At 41.4% G+C, this 16272-nt stretch overlaps 1 protein-coding gene across 1 annotated transcript in view; it reads left to right on the forward strand.

Annotated features, from left to right (window-relative positions):
• The first annotated feature begins 2162 nt into the window (after positions 1 to 2162).
• Positions 2163 to 16272, forward strand: part of CACNG6 (calcium voltage-gated channel auxiliary subunit gamma 6) — a 216419-nt gene continuing 202309 nt past the window's right edge. Inside the window, exon 1 of the mRNA XM_072110478.1 lies at positions 2163 to 2970. Coding sequence (XP_071966579.1) covers positions 2652 to 2970 — 319 coding nt within the window. The 5' untranslated portion in view covers positions 2163 to 2651. The remainder of the gene's footprint in view (positions 2971 to 16272) is intronic.

Here is a 16272-nt window from a genome sequence, read left to right on the forward strand (position 1 = left end):
CCGGGAGTTGGGGAAATTCCAGTGTCCATTGCCAGCCCGTTGCTGCTGGTAAGGAGCGCGGGCTGTGCTGCGGCAGTGGAGAGCGAGGCAGAAGTGGAGCGGTGTGGGAGGTTTGTGTGGGTGCCATCTTGCACCTCCGCGCTCCGTTTTTGTTAAAAATGCCGGCTGGGTCAGCGATGGTCTCCTGGCTCTTGGACTGTCTGGTCGACATCACCCTCTGGTTTCCCATTGTGGGGCGAGTCTGATCGGCTGTTTTATGTCTGATGTGGCTCTGTGGATGCGGGGCTCAGGTCTCAACCGGCTGCTCGCATCGGCTTCTGGGCACACCCCCCCCTTTTTATTCATTTATTGATCTATTGTTATTTTACCGAACCTGATGAAGACTCCAGTAGGGAGTTAAAACACCTAGTTCATTTTAATTCAATAAATATTACTTTGCTTGAAGATGCATAGTCCTGACGTGAAATTTTCTTGCCAATAACTCATGTTCCTGGAACAGTGCTCTCAGCATGGTTGATGACCACATTTCTTTCCACGGTTTCTGCTGTACTTCGGAAAAACTATTGTGATATGCTTAAACTCGGACTTCTACCAGGTGAGCACAATACAGCCCTAGGAATTATCCCTGATGTCATACTCCTACATTTGAATTTTGTGCTTTATCTCCTTTTCCCATCACTATCATACAAAATTATTTGGTGTGACACTCTATGTATTAGTATTTTGATGTATTGAAAATAAACATATACCTTTTCTGAAGTTGAAAAATTCTAATTGGAATATCTCTCACTTGCAAAACACCTTAATTTAGATGTATCACCAGTCTGAAGATCCTGGATATGGACATCACTCTGATGTCACCTCTGGCACCCGTGCCGTATGTTCGCCGCCACTAAAATAGCATATCTTGTTCCTGCAGACTGCAGTTATATGTCCTTCACTTGAATCTGTGCTCTATTTGTTTCATGTTTTGAAAAACTGGAATGGTCCCTCTTCACATTGACCTGCACTAACCTTGATGGTGCATTCACACTTGGCATTTTGGATGCTTGAAAACGCATGTGTCAGGATGCTTATTTTTGAACGAATACGTTTTTAAATGTTACAATGCGTTTGGCTTCTCTGGAAGCGTTTTTCTTAATTGCTGTATGTGTAAGCAAATGTAAAAATGTTGGCACAGCTGCTTACTCTTACAGCAATAAAGAAAAAGGCTTCTAGAGTATACAAACGCATTGTAACATTTAAAAACGCAAGCGTTCTGATGTACGCGTCCTGGCGCATGAGTTTCCACACAGACTTTTTGATGCATCCATAACGTCATGCGTGAATGCACTCTCAAAGAATGTTTTTTTCTGAAATGCAATACATTTTGCGAGATTGGTTCAAGGAAACTTGCAAAATGATGAGGGATGGACATCTAATTCAGTTAATGATTCAGGTCATAGGATATGCCTTGTAAAAGCTAAAGAAGTCTTGTAGTTTACATTTAAATGCATGCCATTTCTGACTTTGTGATGCAGTAGATAGTATTTAAACCCCCCTGTTGTTGATTGTTGTCACAACAACTCAGTTTTAAATGTAAGGGAGTAAGAAGTGACCTATTGATCAGGAATTCTACACTAAAATCCACAAATGAATGATATGTATTGGTCTTGGTATTAAAAAGCCATAGACATCCAATAACTCTGGCTTGCATTTTTTATATCTCTGAAGCTGGAGGCAGTTTTCATTCTCAGTGCATTAGTGAGCTGACCTGCCAGTTTGTCAGAACACATACGCTTCTATCCACACAGACACAGTGAAAGCTGTTTCATTGGTTTCCCTGCAGTATTCCTTATGATGGCTCTCAAGAGCCTGTTCATTCCATGTATTCGGCAAGCAGTCTGCAGGTCCTTCTTTACAGTTAATAAATAATTTTCTGGGAGACAATTTACAAGCAATCAGCCAAGATATTTGTGTTCCACAGGTTTCCATGTATGGCATTCATAAATAAAAAATGGAAGACTCAATCAATAGTCAGGCCAAAGTATAATGGAAACCTGTGGTAAATAAGGCACTTCTGATCTCCAAAGAAGCTACTGTTGAGTGTCAGAGCACAGCAAGTAGCTCTGGGATTTGAGCTTTACTGAAAGAGACTGAAATCATAACAGGAGCAGAATAAAATATTGCATAGATACAGCAGCTAAGCATATGAACACACCACACTGGGAAGATCCGTAATGAAAACAGAGATTCAGGGCAGGTATGCATATTATAGAAGGCTGAACTGGAATAAGTTTACTTCATTTTGCTTTGCCTAATTCTCTTCTACGTCGCCTGTGCATGAGGCAAGTGCCTTTAAGGGAACCTTAAAATAACAGCTCTGCCTGGGAGATGTGATGAATGTAACAGGTGCAGAGATTATTTCCAGGCCATGTGTGTGCGTCTGTGTGTAACAGCAAGAGGGGGAGAGAGAAAGCAGAAAAGGAGAGAGCACATTGATGTCCCTGCTGCGTCTCTGTAGCCTGTGAAACTTACAGCAGATTGCCTTTCAGCGACCTAAATTCGAAGGGAAAAGAGAACGAAGATCAGAGAAGAGAAAAGGCTGTACACCTATAGGGTTATTTGCATCAATTCTTGCTACTGAAGGCAAAAAAAATCTCACTACACAAATGATGTGGCCTAATTTTTTCATGCAAGAGGAGGAGCAGCGCTTCTCAGGAAGAGGTAGAGGACAGCGTGGAAAAGGATTGACTGATGCACAGGAGGGCAAGATCAAATTGGCCTTTTTTGTGGCCCTTGTGGGGGTAACACTCTCTGTGCTGGCAGTTGGGACAGAGTTTTGGGTGGAGGTAAATACCTATAAACAGAACCACAGCATGACATGTGAAGCTGCTCATTTTGGGCTATGGAAGTTCTGCTACAAGAAACTATGGATCTCAGATGTAGATGAATACCGAGCAACCTGTGGTCCAGCAGAGTTGCCTGGAGGTACAGTACTTTCTTTATATGATATAGCTCTATTGCTTCAGTAGATCAAATAGACAATGGTCTGAATAGACAAAATGTTCAACATTAAAAATGCTTCACATCCAAGCAAAATGATCTTCAAATCAGAGCAAATCAGAGTTTATTGTTTAAGTTTTTGTGGCTGATAGTTTGGGTGTAATGCAGATTTTAAACATGCTATGCTGAGGGAGGATGGATATAATGGTTTTAATGAATAATAAAGCTGTAAAGCTGTATTATTACTTTATAAAATATGATTCAGCTAATAACATTTTAACTGTCTTTTTGTACATGCAAGATTAAGCAAATCATCTGTTAGTGTTGTTTTGTAATGATCTATAGACTTACTATTTTTCAGTTTCTTTTTATCAGTTCAAAATGTCTGCATTAGATTCAATGGATTTCTAAAACTGTCATCTTGCATTGGTCATCAAAAATAAAGCTGTAACCTACATAGGTGTCAATTCACAAGTGTATTCTAATAATATCTTAGCATCAAGCACTGTTGTTCGGATGATGCAGATCTTCTTCTGCATAAAGTAAGCTTCCTACACAAAATAGCTAAGCATATGTTTATCCAGATGCATCACATTTGCCTAACAAGATGCTACATAAACTCTGGTAAATGTGTAGGGCCTATATCTATCTATCTATCTATCTATCTATCTACACACAATGGGGGTAATTTATTATGGCCTTTCAAACGGAAAACTGGCAGTGTTTTTCTTTTCCTTTCTGCACCTCTTGTGCCTTAATGTATGAAGCGTCTGTGCCACAATATTGGTGTTTTCCAATATTCTCAACTTGTTCTACTTTTGGGTGCAAAATTGTGGTGACACTTGTGAATTCAACAATTTTCTGGCGTTTCTATTTTTCTGACTCATTTTTTAGCGCAATTTGTGGCACAAAAAGAGAGCAACTAAAGGCAAGTCTAGGGAGTCCTAAACCTTTTAGTCCATGCGCCAATTAATTAATCCCTTGCACCACAAACTTATATCCCACTGAAAAATATAGCACAGTTCCAGCGCCAACATTAATAAATGCACCTCAATATCACAAGTGGGCTATAGTAAAATTGTGAGATTGTAACCAACACAAAGAAATATCAATGTTCCTTCAGGTAAATAGCCCAAAATATTTTTTTCCACCAAAAAAGTGAAATGCTGTACTTGCAAGGTCACTTACAATTTTTCTTCTTTAATAAAACACTGTAGGCACAATAATAAGCATGCAGAGGAAAAATTAAGGTGAAAAGTGGTCTAAAACATTTGTGTTCAAATTTGAAAACTCAAAAAATTATTTTTTCATTTTTGCTCCAATAGCTCAAAACTATTATTAAGTTTTTAATTTAGGATTACAATCAATAGTCTTTATACTCTTTCATGTGACTCTTTGATCTACAAAAACATATATGGCATGACATACATGGTCTTTACATGGTACTGTATGTAAAGAGGTTACTGGATTAGTTTTGAAAAGTAAGTTGAAATTCAAATAAGGAACATATAAAAAGTATGTGGTAAGAAATATATAGAATATGATATTTTATATTAAGCTCTGTTAGCATTCTAAAGTAAAATATTGAAAAATGAAATATTGATTTGATGAATGATCCTAAAATATAGGGTCTCTCCATTGGTAATAGTAAGGGGCATGTATAGAAATTTTGGAACTATAATATGTTGCACACTCCTGCTGTTTTAAAGGTGTTTTAAAGGTTTTAAAGCTAAAATGTTATTACTAGTATTTACATTATGTATTTGTAATATTTGAGAGGGCATTGTGATTTCTTGCATAAAATTTTTCTTCTAAACCAATTATTATGAATATGATGACACTCTATAACAATGTACTCCAACTGGTTAAATGACAAAAATGGACGTCCAGGACGGCGTCCAGTTTACGCACATGGACGTACATTTTTTTCCTGCACTACTGTCACCATGACCACAAAAACAGCTGGGTTTGCGATAGCCGCGATCCCAGCTGCTTTAACCCTTTAGGTGTCACATAACCGCAGCGCCTATAGGACTTCTGTGTGTGCCCCTGACATAATTGCCCCCCGCCGATTTTTGGGGGTGAAAATCATCTCTGTGGCAGCCCCGGGGTCTAGACGTTGGTCCCAGAGCTGCCTGCAGCAGCACTATTACTAGACCCTGTTGGAGACATGATTGGTCATTGTGCATGTCAGCCTATGCATTTTCATGGACTGACACTGTAATACACTGCCATACAATTAAAAAAATAAAAAATAATAAAATTTCCCTAAATGCCCAACTCTCATATAAAAACCACACATATAAAATAAAATCATTACTAAACCCATACAGTGAATACCATAAAAAAGTCTAATAAAAAAAACAAGCAAAAAATGTTTTTATTCACTTTTGTGCATCCAACCAAACAAAAAAAAAACAATAAAAACATTTCGGCCACAATGATTCCAGTAAAAAGTACAACTCATTCCACAAAAAATAAGCCCTAATACAGCTCAAAATAAGTTGACCCCTTGGTGACCATGGATGAAAATTCACGTCCAACTCGGTGGGTACTTCCTGCACCTGGATGTGTATTTTTGTCCTGCACAAAACGGTCACTGTGACAACTGTAAACAGTGGCAGTGTGCGGGAGTCGCATTCCCGACTGCAGGTGACTCGGTCAGACATGACCGTGGTGTCCATAGCTCTTCCTTACCTGCCCCACCTCAATCACCACCCCCTGTGCGACAGCTTTGGGGGTGCCAAAAGTCTCCATGGCAGCCCCAGGGTCCGAAGAAGGACCCCCCAGACTGTCTTCAGCTCCTGAGTGACTGATCCAGTTTCCGCCATGATCTGTCACTCTGCATGTCAGTCTATGCATCTACATTAGCTGACTACTCTAATACATCATACATCACTATTGCAGTGTATTAGTTTAAACAAGCAATCACTTGATCACTTGTTTAACTCCTTACCGACATGTGACATAGTGACGTGATTGCATATTGCAGCAAACACCCACCGGTCACACACGTGGTTGGTGCTGGCACCAATTGGGGCTTTAACCCCTGTAAATGCCTCCAGCAAAGATGTCACAATCTTGGATCCGATTGCTGCCCCCCGTGACACCAGCGATGGCCGCTTTGGCTTTGCCCACACTGACCTCAGTGACGCACTTCTGGTGCGCTGCCGAGGACTTCTGGCTTGGGTGCTGCGCTCAGCATCACATCAGACCCACAAACAATTGTGATTGGTAAGAGTTTTAAATATATATATATATTCTCCTAGAGATCGGTGTCATCCACCTGACAAGGAGTTTCTTCTGAAAGGCACGTCAGACGACACTCTGGAATCTCTACACACAGCAATAAAGCAAGCATTATTAAGGCATTAATTATTATTAAAGTTAGTAAAGGCAATTTATGACAAAGAGTGGCCAACACCTTTAAGTTCCAGAGAGAGAGATCATGTAACATTCCATACATATATGGTATTGCCGCTTCCGCAAAAACTTGTACAATAAAATTAAATCATTAGTGAACTTGTATGAATACCAGAAGCAAAAAAATAATAAAATGTATGCCAAAAATTTGGATTTCTGGGTATCCAACTAAACAAAAAAAGCTATAAAAAGTGATTGAAATGTCACATTTAAACCATCATTGGAAATATTTTTTTTTATATTGTGCATGGGAGGATATACTTTATTAACAAATTTTGCTTTGTGTATAAAAAAAAAATCAAGTTACTCCCTCCCATAGAGATGTGTATTCCAGCATGTAACAGTGTGTGTCTATGGAGGCTGCATGATCTCTCTCAGCTAATCACTGTGTGTTTGGTTAAACAGTTCTGGTAGTGTGGATTAACCCCTTGACTTTCAGCTTGATGTTTGAAAATGATGCTCAAAGCATACTGCAGCCGGGGAGAGAGCAGAAAGGGTTAACACTCACAGCTTTGTAGAAAACAAGAGAGTGGGGAAAAAAAGAGGAGATGGAGATCTGTCTTCAATCCTGCAGACAGATTTGCCCTAGCAACATAGAAGTAACATTGTAAACAGGATGCACTTTACAGCCTGTTACTTTACAAACTAAGAAGAATTTGTAAATGAAGTATGTTAGAAAAATGTTTACAACTGCCCCCTCCCCACAATATGAAAAATCATCTGAAACGATGTTTACTCTCTAAACCAAAATTATTCTAAGAAAAATCAAATCTCATTCTGCAAAAAATAAGCCCTAAGGCAGCTCAATCAACAGAAAATCTAAATGTTAGGCCACATAGAAAATGTATCACTTAGTGATTCTTCTCTCCAAATGCATTTTTATTATGCAAAATTAAAAAACAATATAAATGGGATATTGCCGTAATCATTTTCACCCATAGCACATAAATAATATGATATCTTTGCCATACAGTGTATAAAACGAAAAATAAAAGTTAAAATTCAGTATCAAAATAGATTGTTCTTTTGCATTCCAGCAAAAAAAGTTATTAAAATATAATCAATGGGGTATAGACACCCGAAAATAGTGTTAAAGAGAACCCGTCATGCAAAATAACCCCCCTAAACTAAATATATTTTCATAAACTACCATTAGAAAGCATTGTCTCTATCCCTTCATTGTCCCTCCACATGCCTGTAAAACTAAGCAATGAGGTCCTAAAGCTGTATGCAAATGACCTGTGAAATGTCCAATGAAGCATTAGCATATTCAAGCTGTCCAGCTTATTCATGAGTGGGAGGCACAGCCACACCCCCAGTGCATGACTGACAGCCTGTATAATGATGTGAGGCTGTATAACGATGTGCTTCCTGGTGCTGGCGGCCACACCCCCTGCAGCCTGTGTGTGTGTGTGTGTTTAGGAGAGATACAACAGCTCCAGGATGCAGCCATGTTACAGCAGCACATGTCAGATTCATGTGTAGCTGATGTCTGTGTCTCACACCTGTATATTAGGAGGATGCAGCATGTCAGCAGATGCAGCACACACTAGCAATGCTTTACTATACATTAAATACAGACATGAGCAGGGGGAGGAGAGGGGAGGGGTAACAGGGGTGACATCACTGCCTCTGACCATGTGACCAGCCTCATTTACATGATAAAAAATAGATGATTTTACAATGAATAATATAAGAAATGACTAGATAAAGTCTGGGATGGATCCTTGTGAGCTGCTCCAACAGGTAGTAGTGACAGGACTATTGACACAGACCTGATGACAGGTGTCCTTTAATATACTCCTCTAAGGGTTAAGTTTCACATGGGGTCACTATTTTGGAGTTTATCTTGTTCTGGTATAAGTTCAGAAAAAGTCCCATGGCGCCGGAAATTTATCCTCCAAAAGCGCTCCTTCCCTTCTATGCCCTGGTATGGGCACATAAAGTGGTAACATCCACATGTGGGTATACTTGAAAGAAACTGCACTACAAAATCTGAGATGAACCTGGATGAACATATATATTTTAGGGGTTAATAAACATTTTATTGTCAACATTTTTTAATTCCTTATAACCCATTTTTTTACCCATTTTCTTTTATTTTAAGTTTTTAGCATAAACTATTAACAAGCTTAACTAGGGCTGTTTTGAATTGCTTGAGTAGTGTAATTTAAAAAATGTGGTTCATTGTGGGAAGTTTCTAATTAATAGAACCTTTAAAAACCCTATAAATATGAATAGGCCTCTAAAACAATTGAATATTACATTTTAGTGAAAACTTGGAAAATTGCTCATTCATTTATAACCCATCAACCCCCAATAAAATAAAATAACATTAAAAAAATGATGTCAACATAAAGCAGACATAAGGTTTATGTTGGTCAGCAATCTATTTTGTAGGTTATACTGTGTGATGAGCATAATAATTTTTAACAAACATTCATAACATCATAGCATTTTTATAAATGCATGCAAAACATTCAACTAAAACATGCAATTATTCAACTAAAATAAGTACAACATGTCACCAAAAAAATTCTGAAAATTACCTTGGTAAGTTAAAGCATTCTAAAGTTATAATCGAATACAGTGACACATGGCAGATTAAAAAAAAAAAAAAAAAAAAAAATCGGGGCAGTTCCTTAAAGGGAATCTGTCATGAGAAATTGTCCTAATAATCTATTACCAGATCTTTTACAATCTAATACCATCAGCAGCTGAGCAACTTCTAGATTATGCCTCTTTGATGGCCCAGCTTGGTGGCATCATCCAGAAAATCAAATTTGAAGTGAGATGTTAATTGGTTGTATAAATCCGGGAGGTGGAGAGTTTGACACAGAATTCAAGCTTTTCCCACCTCTGAACTCCTCCCCTGTGATTGACATCATGCCCCACACTTCAGGAGATCTGGTTAATGATGTTTTTCCTGCATGACGGCCCATCAATTACAGTGAAGGAGGCATTCTGAGGTAGGGAGAGCTCAAATTCAATTTTAAACTCTCTGTCTCCTTGACTTCATTAAATCAATATACCGTATATACTCGAGTATAAGCCGACCCGAGTATAAGCCGAGACCCCTAATTTTACCACAAAAAACTGGGAAAACCTATTGACTCGAGTATAAGCCGAGGGTGGGAAATGCATTGGTCACAGACCCCCCAGTATATAGCCAGCCACCCCCCAGTAGTATACAGCCCAGCCTGCCCCCAGTAGTATACAGCCCAGCCTGCCCCCAGTAGTATACAGCACAGCCTGCCCCCAGTAGTATACAGCGCAGCCTGCCCCCAGTAGTATACAGCACAGCCTGCCCCCAGTAGTATACAGCACAGCCTGCCCCCAGTAGTATACAGCACAACCTGCCCCCAGTAGTATACAGCACAGCCTGCCCCCAGTAGTATACAGCACAGCCTGCCCCCAGTAGTATAGAGCCGTGCCCCCAGTAGTATACAGCCGTGCCCCCAGCAGAATAAAAAAATAAAGTTATATACTCACCGTGCGCCCCGATGCGCAGCGCTGCTCCTATTCTTGCTTCAGCTTGCTGGGCGCCGTCATGTTCTTCTCGCGGGCGGCGCCTAGTATGACGCGCCGCTGCTGACGTCATACTAGGCGCCGCCCGCGAGAAGAACATGGCGGCGCCCAGCACGCTGAAGGAAGAAGAACAGCCGGGAAGCCAGAAGAGGAGCCGCAATGACATCGGGGGAGCAGCACTGCGCATCGGGGCCACCGGAGGGTGAGTATATAAGTTTATTATTTTTTTTAGTCAATTTTAGTCAGTATTGACTCGTGTATAAGCCGAGGGGACGTTTTTCAGGACAGTTTTTGTGCTGAAAAACTCGGCTTATACACGAGTATATACGGTACATCTCACTTCAGAGTTGATTTTATGGATGATGCCACCACACTGGGTCATGAAAGCAACACAATCTAGAAGCTGCTCATCTGCTTGACAACATACTGGTACCAAAATTGTAGCATTGAAAATGGCATCTCATCCCACCACGGCTGGTTTTAAACAAAGTGGGGTCCCCAAATTGAGTCTATTTTATGAACAGTCACATTCAGTAATATTGCTCCCTTTAGACCTTCACATTAATAACATTTTATAGTTTACAGTGTTACAATTACAGTAGTATGATAAATATCTGTAATATAGGACTGTAGGATAATTTTATAGGTGATGGGTAGATTTATGATAGAAGATTATGATACGATATAGATTTATGGATAGATTATATAGATGCATAAATATAAAGTACATTATAGATAGATAGAAGAGAGATAGAAGATTGATTGATTGATTGATAGATGGATGGATAATAAATAAATGGACAAAAAGCCAGATAGATGGTTAAATAGACAGATATATAGATAGAAAATAGACAAATTATAGGTGATAAGTAAGCTTCTTCACCCAGGCATTCAACCAAGGGGTATTAAAAGAGCAATATGTTCTCTTTAGGGCAGGGGGCCCAGGGCAAATACCCACAAAAAATGACAACTTACACAGTTCGGTAAACTAAAGTATTAAAAGGCATTGGCCTCAGATTATGGCAAAATGAAGAATTTTTTTTTTTAACAAAAGCTTTTTAATTTTTTTACTAGTAAAACATAACAACTATATTTGGCCCACATGATCTCCATTTCCATCATCATATTGACCTAAAAAATAAAGGGGATGTGTAATTTGAAGCACACAGTGAAAGCTGTAAAAACAGAGCCCAAAAGAAAATGTCAATTTCCCCGCATGTGGAATTTTTTTTCCAGCTCCCAGTACATGGCATGGAATATTAAATACCATCACTATAAAGAACAATTTGTTATGCAGAAAACATATACTGCTCTGTTCACAGATATATATATAAAGTTATTGAATTTTGAAAGTGGGGTGTAAAAAATGGAAACAAAAAAAAAAAGGGCACCGTCTTTTAAAGAATTAAATGATTGCAGATTTAATTCTTGGTGCATCAAGTGGTCATGTCTGCCATATGCATGATTATTGACACCACTTGCAAAAAGAAGTTTTAGAAAGAATAAAACCTGTGCAGTAGACATGGCAATTTCTTGGTGAAATAAGAAGTAACATAGTGCTTAGTCAGACTGTGCACCACAATTCTCTCTGATGTGCGCCACAATTGCACCTTTACCACAATTCTGCAGCATAAACAAGTGTACCAAAAAAAAAAAAAATTATAATAATGCACACTTCTATACCAGTGCGGGGGTGCCAAATTCATTTCCAACATGTACCACTAGAGATGGGCGAATTGACTCTAACGAATCGGAATTTGTTCCGAATTTCAGGAAAACTTTGATTTGTCCCGAATCCAAACTTTACGGTGATTCGTGGGTACAACGTTTTTTTCCCCTCTTTATTAGCAAAATGGGTGTGAGCACAACGTGTTACATGTGGCAGAGAACTCTGGGAAGAAGAAAGAACAGCCTTGATTCCATGTGCAGACATGAAAGCCAATCAGCAACCAGCAGGTCACAGCTTTATAAAGACAGGCAGCCATTTCCAATCCTGTCATTTCACACTGCATGTGCTGTCTGTAGTGTCTATCTGCTTGTGCTCAGTAGCTCAGAGTCCAGGGTGTCAGTTCTTGTGGTTCTATATACCCCAAATTTAAAGTGTTTTTTTGTTGATAAAGTAGATAAAGAAATCCGTGTCAACTCCACATAGTTTATTAACCAATATGTCAGACAGAAGTGGCAGGTAAAGCAGGCACAGGTTGCAGCACAGGTAAGAGGACTTCACAGCAGGGGTGACTCTGTTAGGCCAGAACTGCCGGTGTCATCTAGCGGCAGTGTTTGGATTAAAAACCCAAAGGTTCTCGATTGGTTGACCAGGTCATCCACTTCCTCCCAAATCACATCTGACAACCTCAGCCAAGAGTGCGTGGGTTCGTCAGATACAACCCTTAGTTGCATGGCCCAGGAGCAGGTCAGCGGCCTTCACCTGTCCTCAACCAGCCTCTGTCCTGTTCATTTCCCTCAGCCAGAGATCTACTAGGTGGTCTGGGCTCAGTGCCACTATACAGCGAGGACGAATTCTTTGAGGAAAGTCAGCAGCTGCTTGGCAGTGAAGAGGTGGGTCACACATCCGCTGCTTAGTGCAGTAGGAGGGAAAGTAGAGATGTGGAGAGTGGCATGGGAGGTTATGTTGCACTTGCAAGTAGTCGGGCTGTGCATACTGAGACCATTGAGGAGAATAGCAGTGACAGCAAAACACGAATCGATGATGATGTGATCGCACTTGGGAGCTGGGTGAAGCCAGGGCTTCATCATCATCATCGGGAGAAGAGGGTGTCAGCTTGCACGTCAGGCAGTGAAGCAGGCAGCAAGTCGCTACTGTGGCCGTGAGTTAGCAGGGTGGCAGCAGTGCAATGACAGTAGCAAATGGCTGTGGGGTACAAAACCCGCATTGCAGGTCCAAGTACGCAGTGGCACAGGGGCTCAGTGATGGAGCAACGTTAGTCATCACTCAGTGCAGAGTGTTGGCGGTAAAATCTACTCCTCTGCAGTGTGGCAGTTTTGTGTTAAGACAACCAGAGGAGCCAAGCGTGTATATATGTAAAATCTGCGGTCAGAAAGTGAAGCGTGGCAAGAGAGCTAACATTGGCACCATGACCCTGCATCAACACATCAGATGTGTCTCAGATGTGGTGGTCCATCCTGCCACCGCAGCAACAGCACCTAGTGGCACACATGCCATTTCAGCCAGTAAAGGCTCCAGCACCTTTGCCAAAGAGAGCTGATGGTCATCTCCCGTTCAAGATGCTCCTGCTCCTCGCTACTCATGGTGGCAGCAGTCGTTACAGGAGGTGATTAAAAAGAGACAACTGCATGCCTCCAGCCATCCTAAGGTGATGAAGCTGACCATGCTCCTGCACAAGTTTTTGGTACTGTAGTCCCTCCATTTCTAAGTTGTGGACTCTACACCCTTCAGAGAACTAATAGCTTGTGCCGAACCGAGGTGGAGAGCTCCAAGACCAAATTTATTTTTCAAAAAGGCAGTACCAGCCATTCACAAATATGTAGAACAGAAGGTGGGCCAGTCCTTGAGCTTATCAGTTTCTTCCTAGGTGCTAATCGGAACCATGGTGACAGACAATGGGAAGAACATGGTGTCCGTGCTGCACCGAGGAGGGATGGTCCATGCGCTCTGCATGGTGAACGTGTTCAATCTGGTTGTCAAAAGGTTCCTTAAGTCTTCCACCCATCTACAAGACATTCTGAAAACGACCAGTGCATGCACTTCATCCATTTTTACAAAGCGAAGCACACCCTCCGCATGTTTCAGTGGAAGAATGGCCTCCCCCAACATAGGTTGATATGCAATGTTTCCACCCGTTGGAATTCCAGCCTCCCTATGTTGGACTGCTTGTATGAACAGAGAAAAGCCATTAATGATTTTTTGATGATGCAAGTGCACAGGAATACTCCCCTGTGTAACTTTGATGTCATCCAGTGGCAGATCATGCGTGACACCTGCCGTATGCTCAGGCGCTTTGAAGAGGCCACGTTATTAGTCAGTCGCCAGGAATATGGGATAAATAAAGTAATTCCACTGCTTTATGTCCTAGAAGAGATGCTGCAAAATCTGACTGGTCAGAACACTGGAGAAGTGGCGACTACTTCTCATGGCGACATGGGGGTCCAGTAGGTGCTAAACTGGAGGAGGAGGACATTGAAGCACAAGCAGAGTCTGGTAAAATTAGTGGTTTTTCTAAACAGGTAACAGGAGACGAGGAACAGGAGCATTCAGTGGAGGTAGAAGACAATGCAGATGACCCAGAAGCACCGTGGCAGTATACAGTGCAGATGCAGGCTGGGAGTCACTCAGAGTCACTTGCGCAGATAGCCCGCATCATGCTGCCTTGCCTAACTAGTTAGAAACGAATAGTTAACATCCGGCATAGGGATGAGTTTTGGCTCTCCACCCTCTTGGACCCTCACTACTGTACCAAAATGAGTGCCTTTTTTCCAGCTGCCGAGAGGGAGCTGGCGTACTATAGAGAAATACTGTGCAGACAGTTGGCCGCTGCCTATGTGCGCTATTTTCCATCCTCTGTCAGGTCTGACAAGGGGATTCCTGGCAGTCATCACTAACGTACTACTGCCACGGCTGCTGTGGGGGGGTGGGGGTGGGGGGTAGGAGCAGTAGCAGCTCCATCAGCAGCAGCTAAAGTCTGGAGTCCTTAATGACCAGCTTCTTCACCCACACCTGTCTAGTAAGCAGGGTAGCAACTCCCAGCAGCAGGACATGGAGCAGACCCTGCACTAGCGTGGCCTACTTTGGCAGCACTCTACCACCCCAGGTAGAGGATCCCTGGGCTACTGAAAAGCCAAAATTTGCAACTTTCCGAGTTGCAGTAGAGAAGTTGTCCTGTCTGACCAGTAGTATGGCATCAGAGCGGATGTTCAGTGTGGCGGGGGCCATTGTTACCCAAGGAGAACTCGCTTCTCCACCCATAATGTGGACAGACTCACCCTTATCAAGATGAATCAGGCGTAAATCGGCCTGGATTTCAACACACAAATGCCTTATTCATCAAATTAGATCAGCCATGACTCCTCCCCCAAATCCAGAAATGAGTCTGGATTCTAACTACCTACCTCAGCCACTATTCTAAAGCTTCCACCCGCCTGATGCCACATATCTGCTGCTAGTTGCTCCATCTGTCTCCCACAATCTTTACCAGGGACTGGAATTGTCACCCACCTCCACATTCTGTCATTGTGCCACTTTCTGATTCCCTGCTGCTGCTGCTGCCGGCACCTCCACACTCATTGTGTCACACTGTGGCCTACCATGTTGCTGCTACCTCCATAATTTGTCATAGTGCCACTCTGCGGCCTACTCATACTGCTGCCAACTGACCACTGTCTCCTTGGAACAACTTGTGATTTCCATAATGCTGTTTTCACCCTCCACCACTCTATGACGTTGCCACTAGGTTTGGTTTTCCCCTTCATTTCATCTGCTAGAAGGAATGAAAAGCTTCAGGATTGATAGTTAAAAGCATTAGTGGATACAAAACACAGAGGACATGCAAATATCCCATTTACTGGTCATCTCTGTTCTGGATGAACTCCTGTTTGTTTTTGGCTTTAGCAGTACTGATGGATTTTTGACCAATTGAAAGCGGATGCTGATGAATGAAAAGAAGGGCAAAACGATCAGTGACGTCAGTGCAAAATTACTGCTGACACCCTCTTCACTCTTAGGTTTCTACATGTATTCTCATTTAATAGAACAGGGTCTGTCGTCATCTATGGAATCATCTGATGTCATTGTAAAAAGAGTGCACTCTTTTTCTTGGCCCTCAACTCAGTTCTTTCGAGCTGGCGCAGACGTTACCTTGTCAGGCTGCGTTCTTGCTTCACTTATTTGGTGAAGTTGGCCGCTGTAAGTGCCCATGGAATTGAAGAGTGAAGCGATTCTAAGAGCAGCGGCTGTCATGTGCATGTCATACTAAAACACAGCATTGTTTGAAGACCAAACCAGGCTCCCTATGCATATTTGAGCATGGCACAAGGTTCTACAACACCTTACAGGCTCTCTGCAGCCAGGAAATACCTGTTTTTTAACGTGATTCATCATGATTCGATTCAGGTCAAATCAAATTTTGTCAGAAAATTTGTTGAAAATTAGCCAATCTCTAGTCAATGTCAAGTGACAAAATGAATTATTTTGTCTAGTGATTTCAGAGTTGTACCTTTGCGGTGTATCTTGATATGTCACAATTGTCAGTACTGACATAATCCTTATCTAGTACAGTATAAATTATGATGCAAGGAAGCTAAATAAAATTGGGGTATTGCATGACTTTTCAGTACAAGCTACATATTTAAGGTTGCTCT

The sequence above is a fragment of the Engystomops pustulosus genome, chromosome 6 (assembly GCF_040894005.1).
Source record: "Engystomops pustulosus chromosome 6, aEngPut4.maternal, whole genome shotgun sequence".
NCBI classification, from domain to species: domain Eukaryota; kingdom Metazoa; phylum Chordata; class Amphibia; order Anura; family Leptodactylidae; genus Engystomops; species Engystomops pustulosus.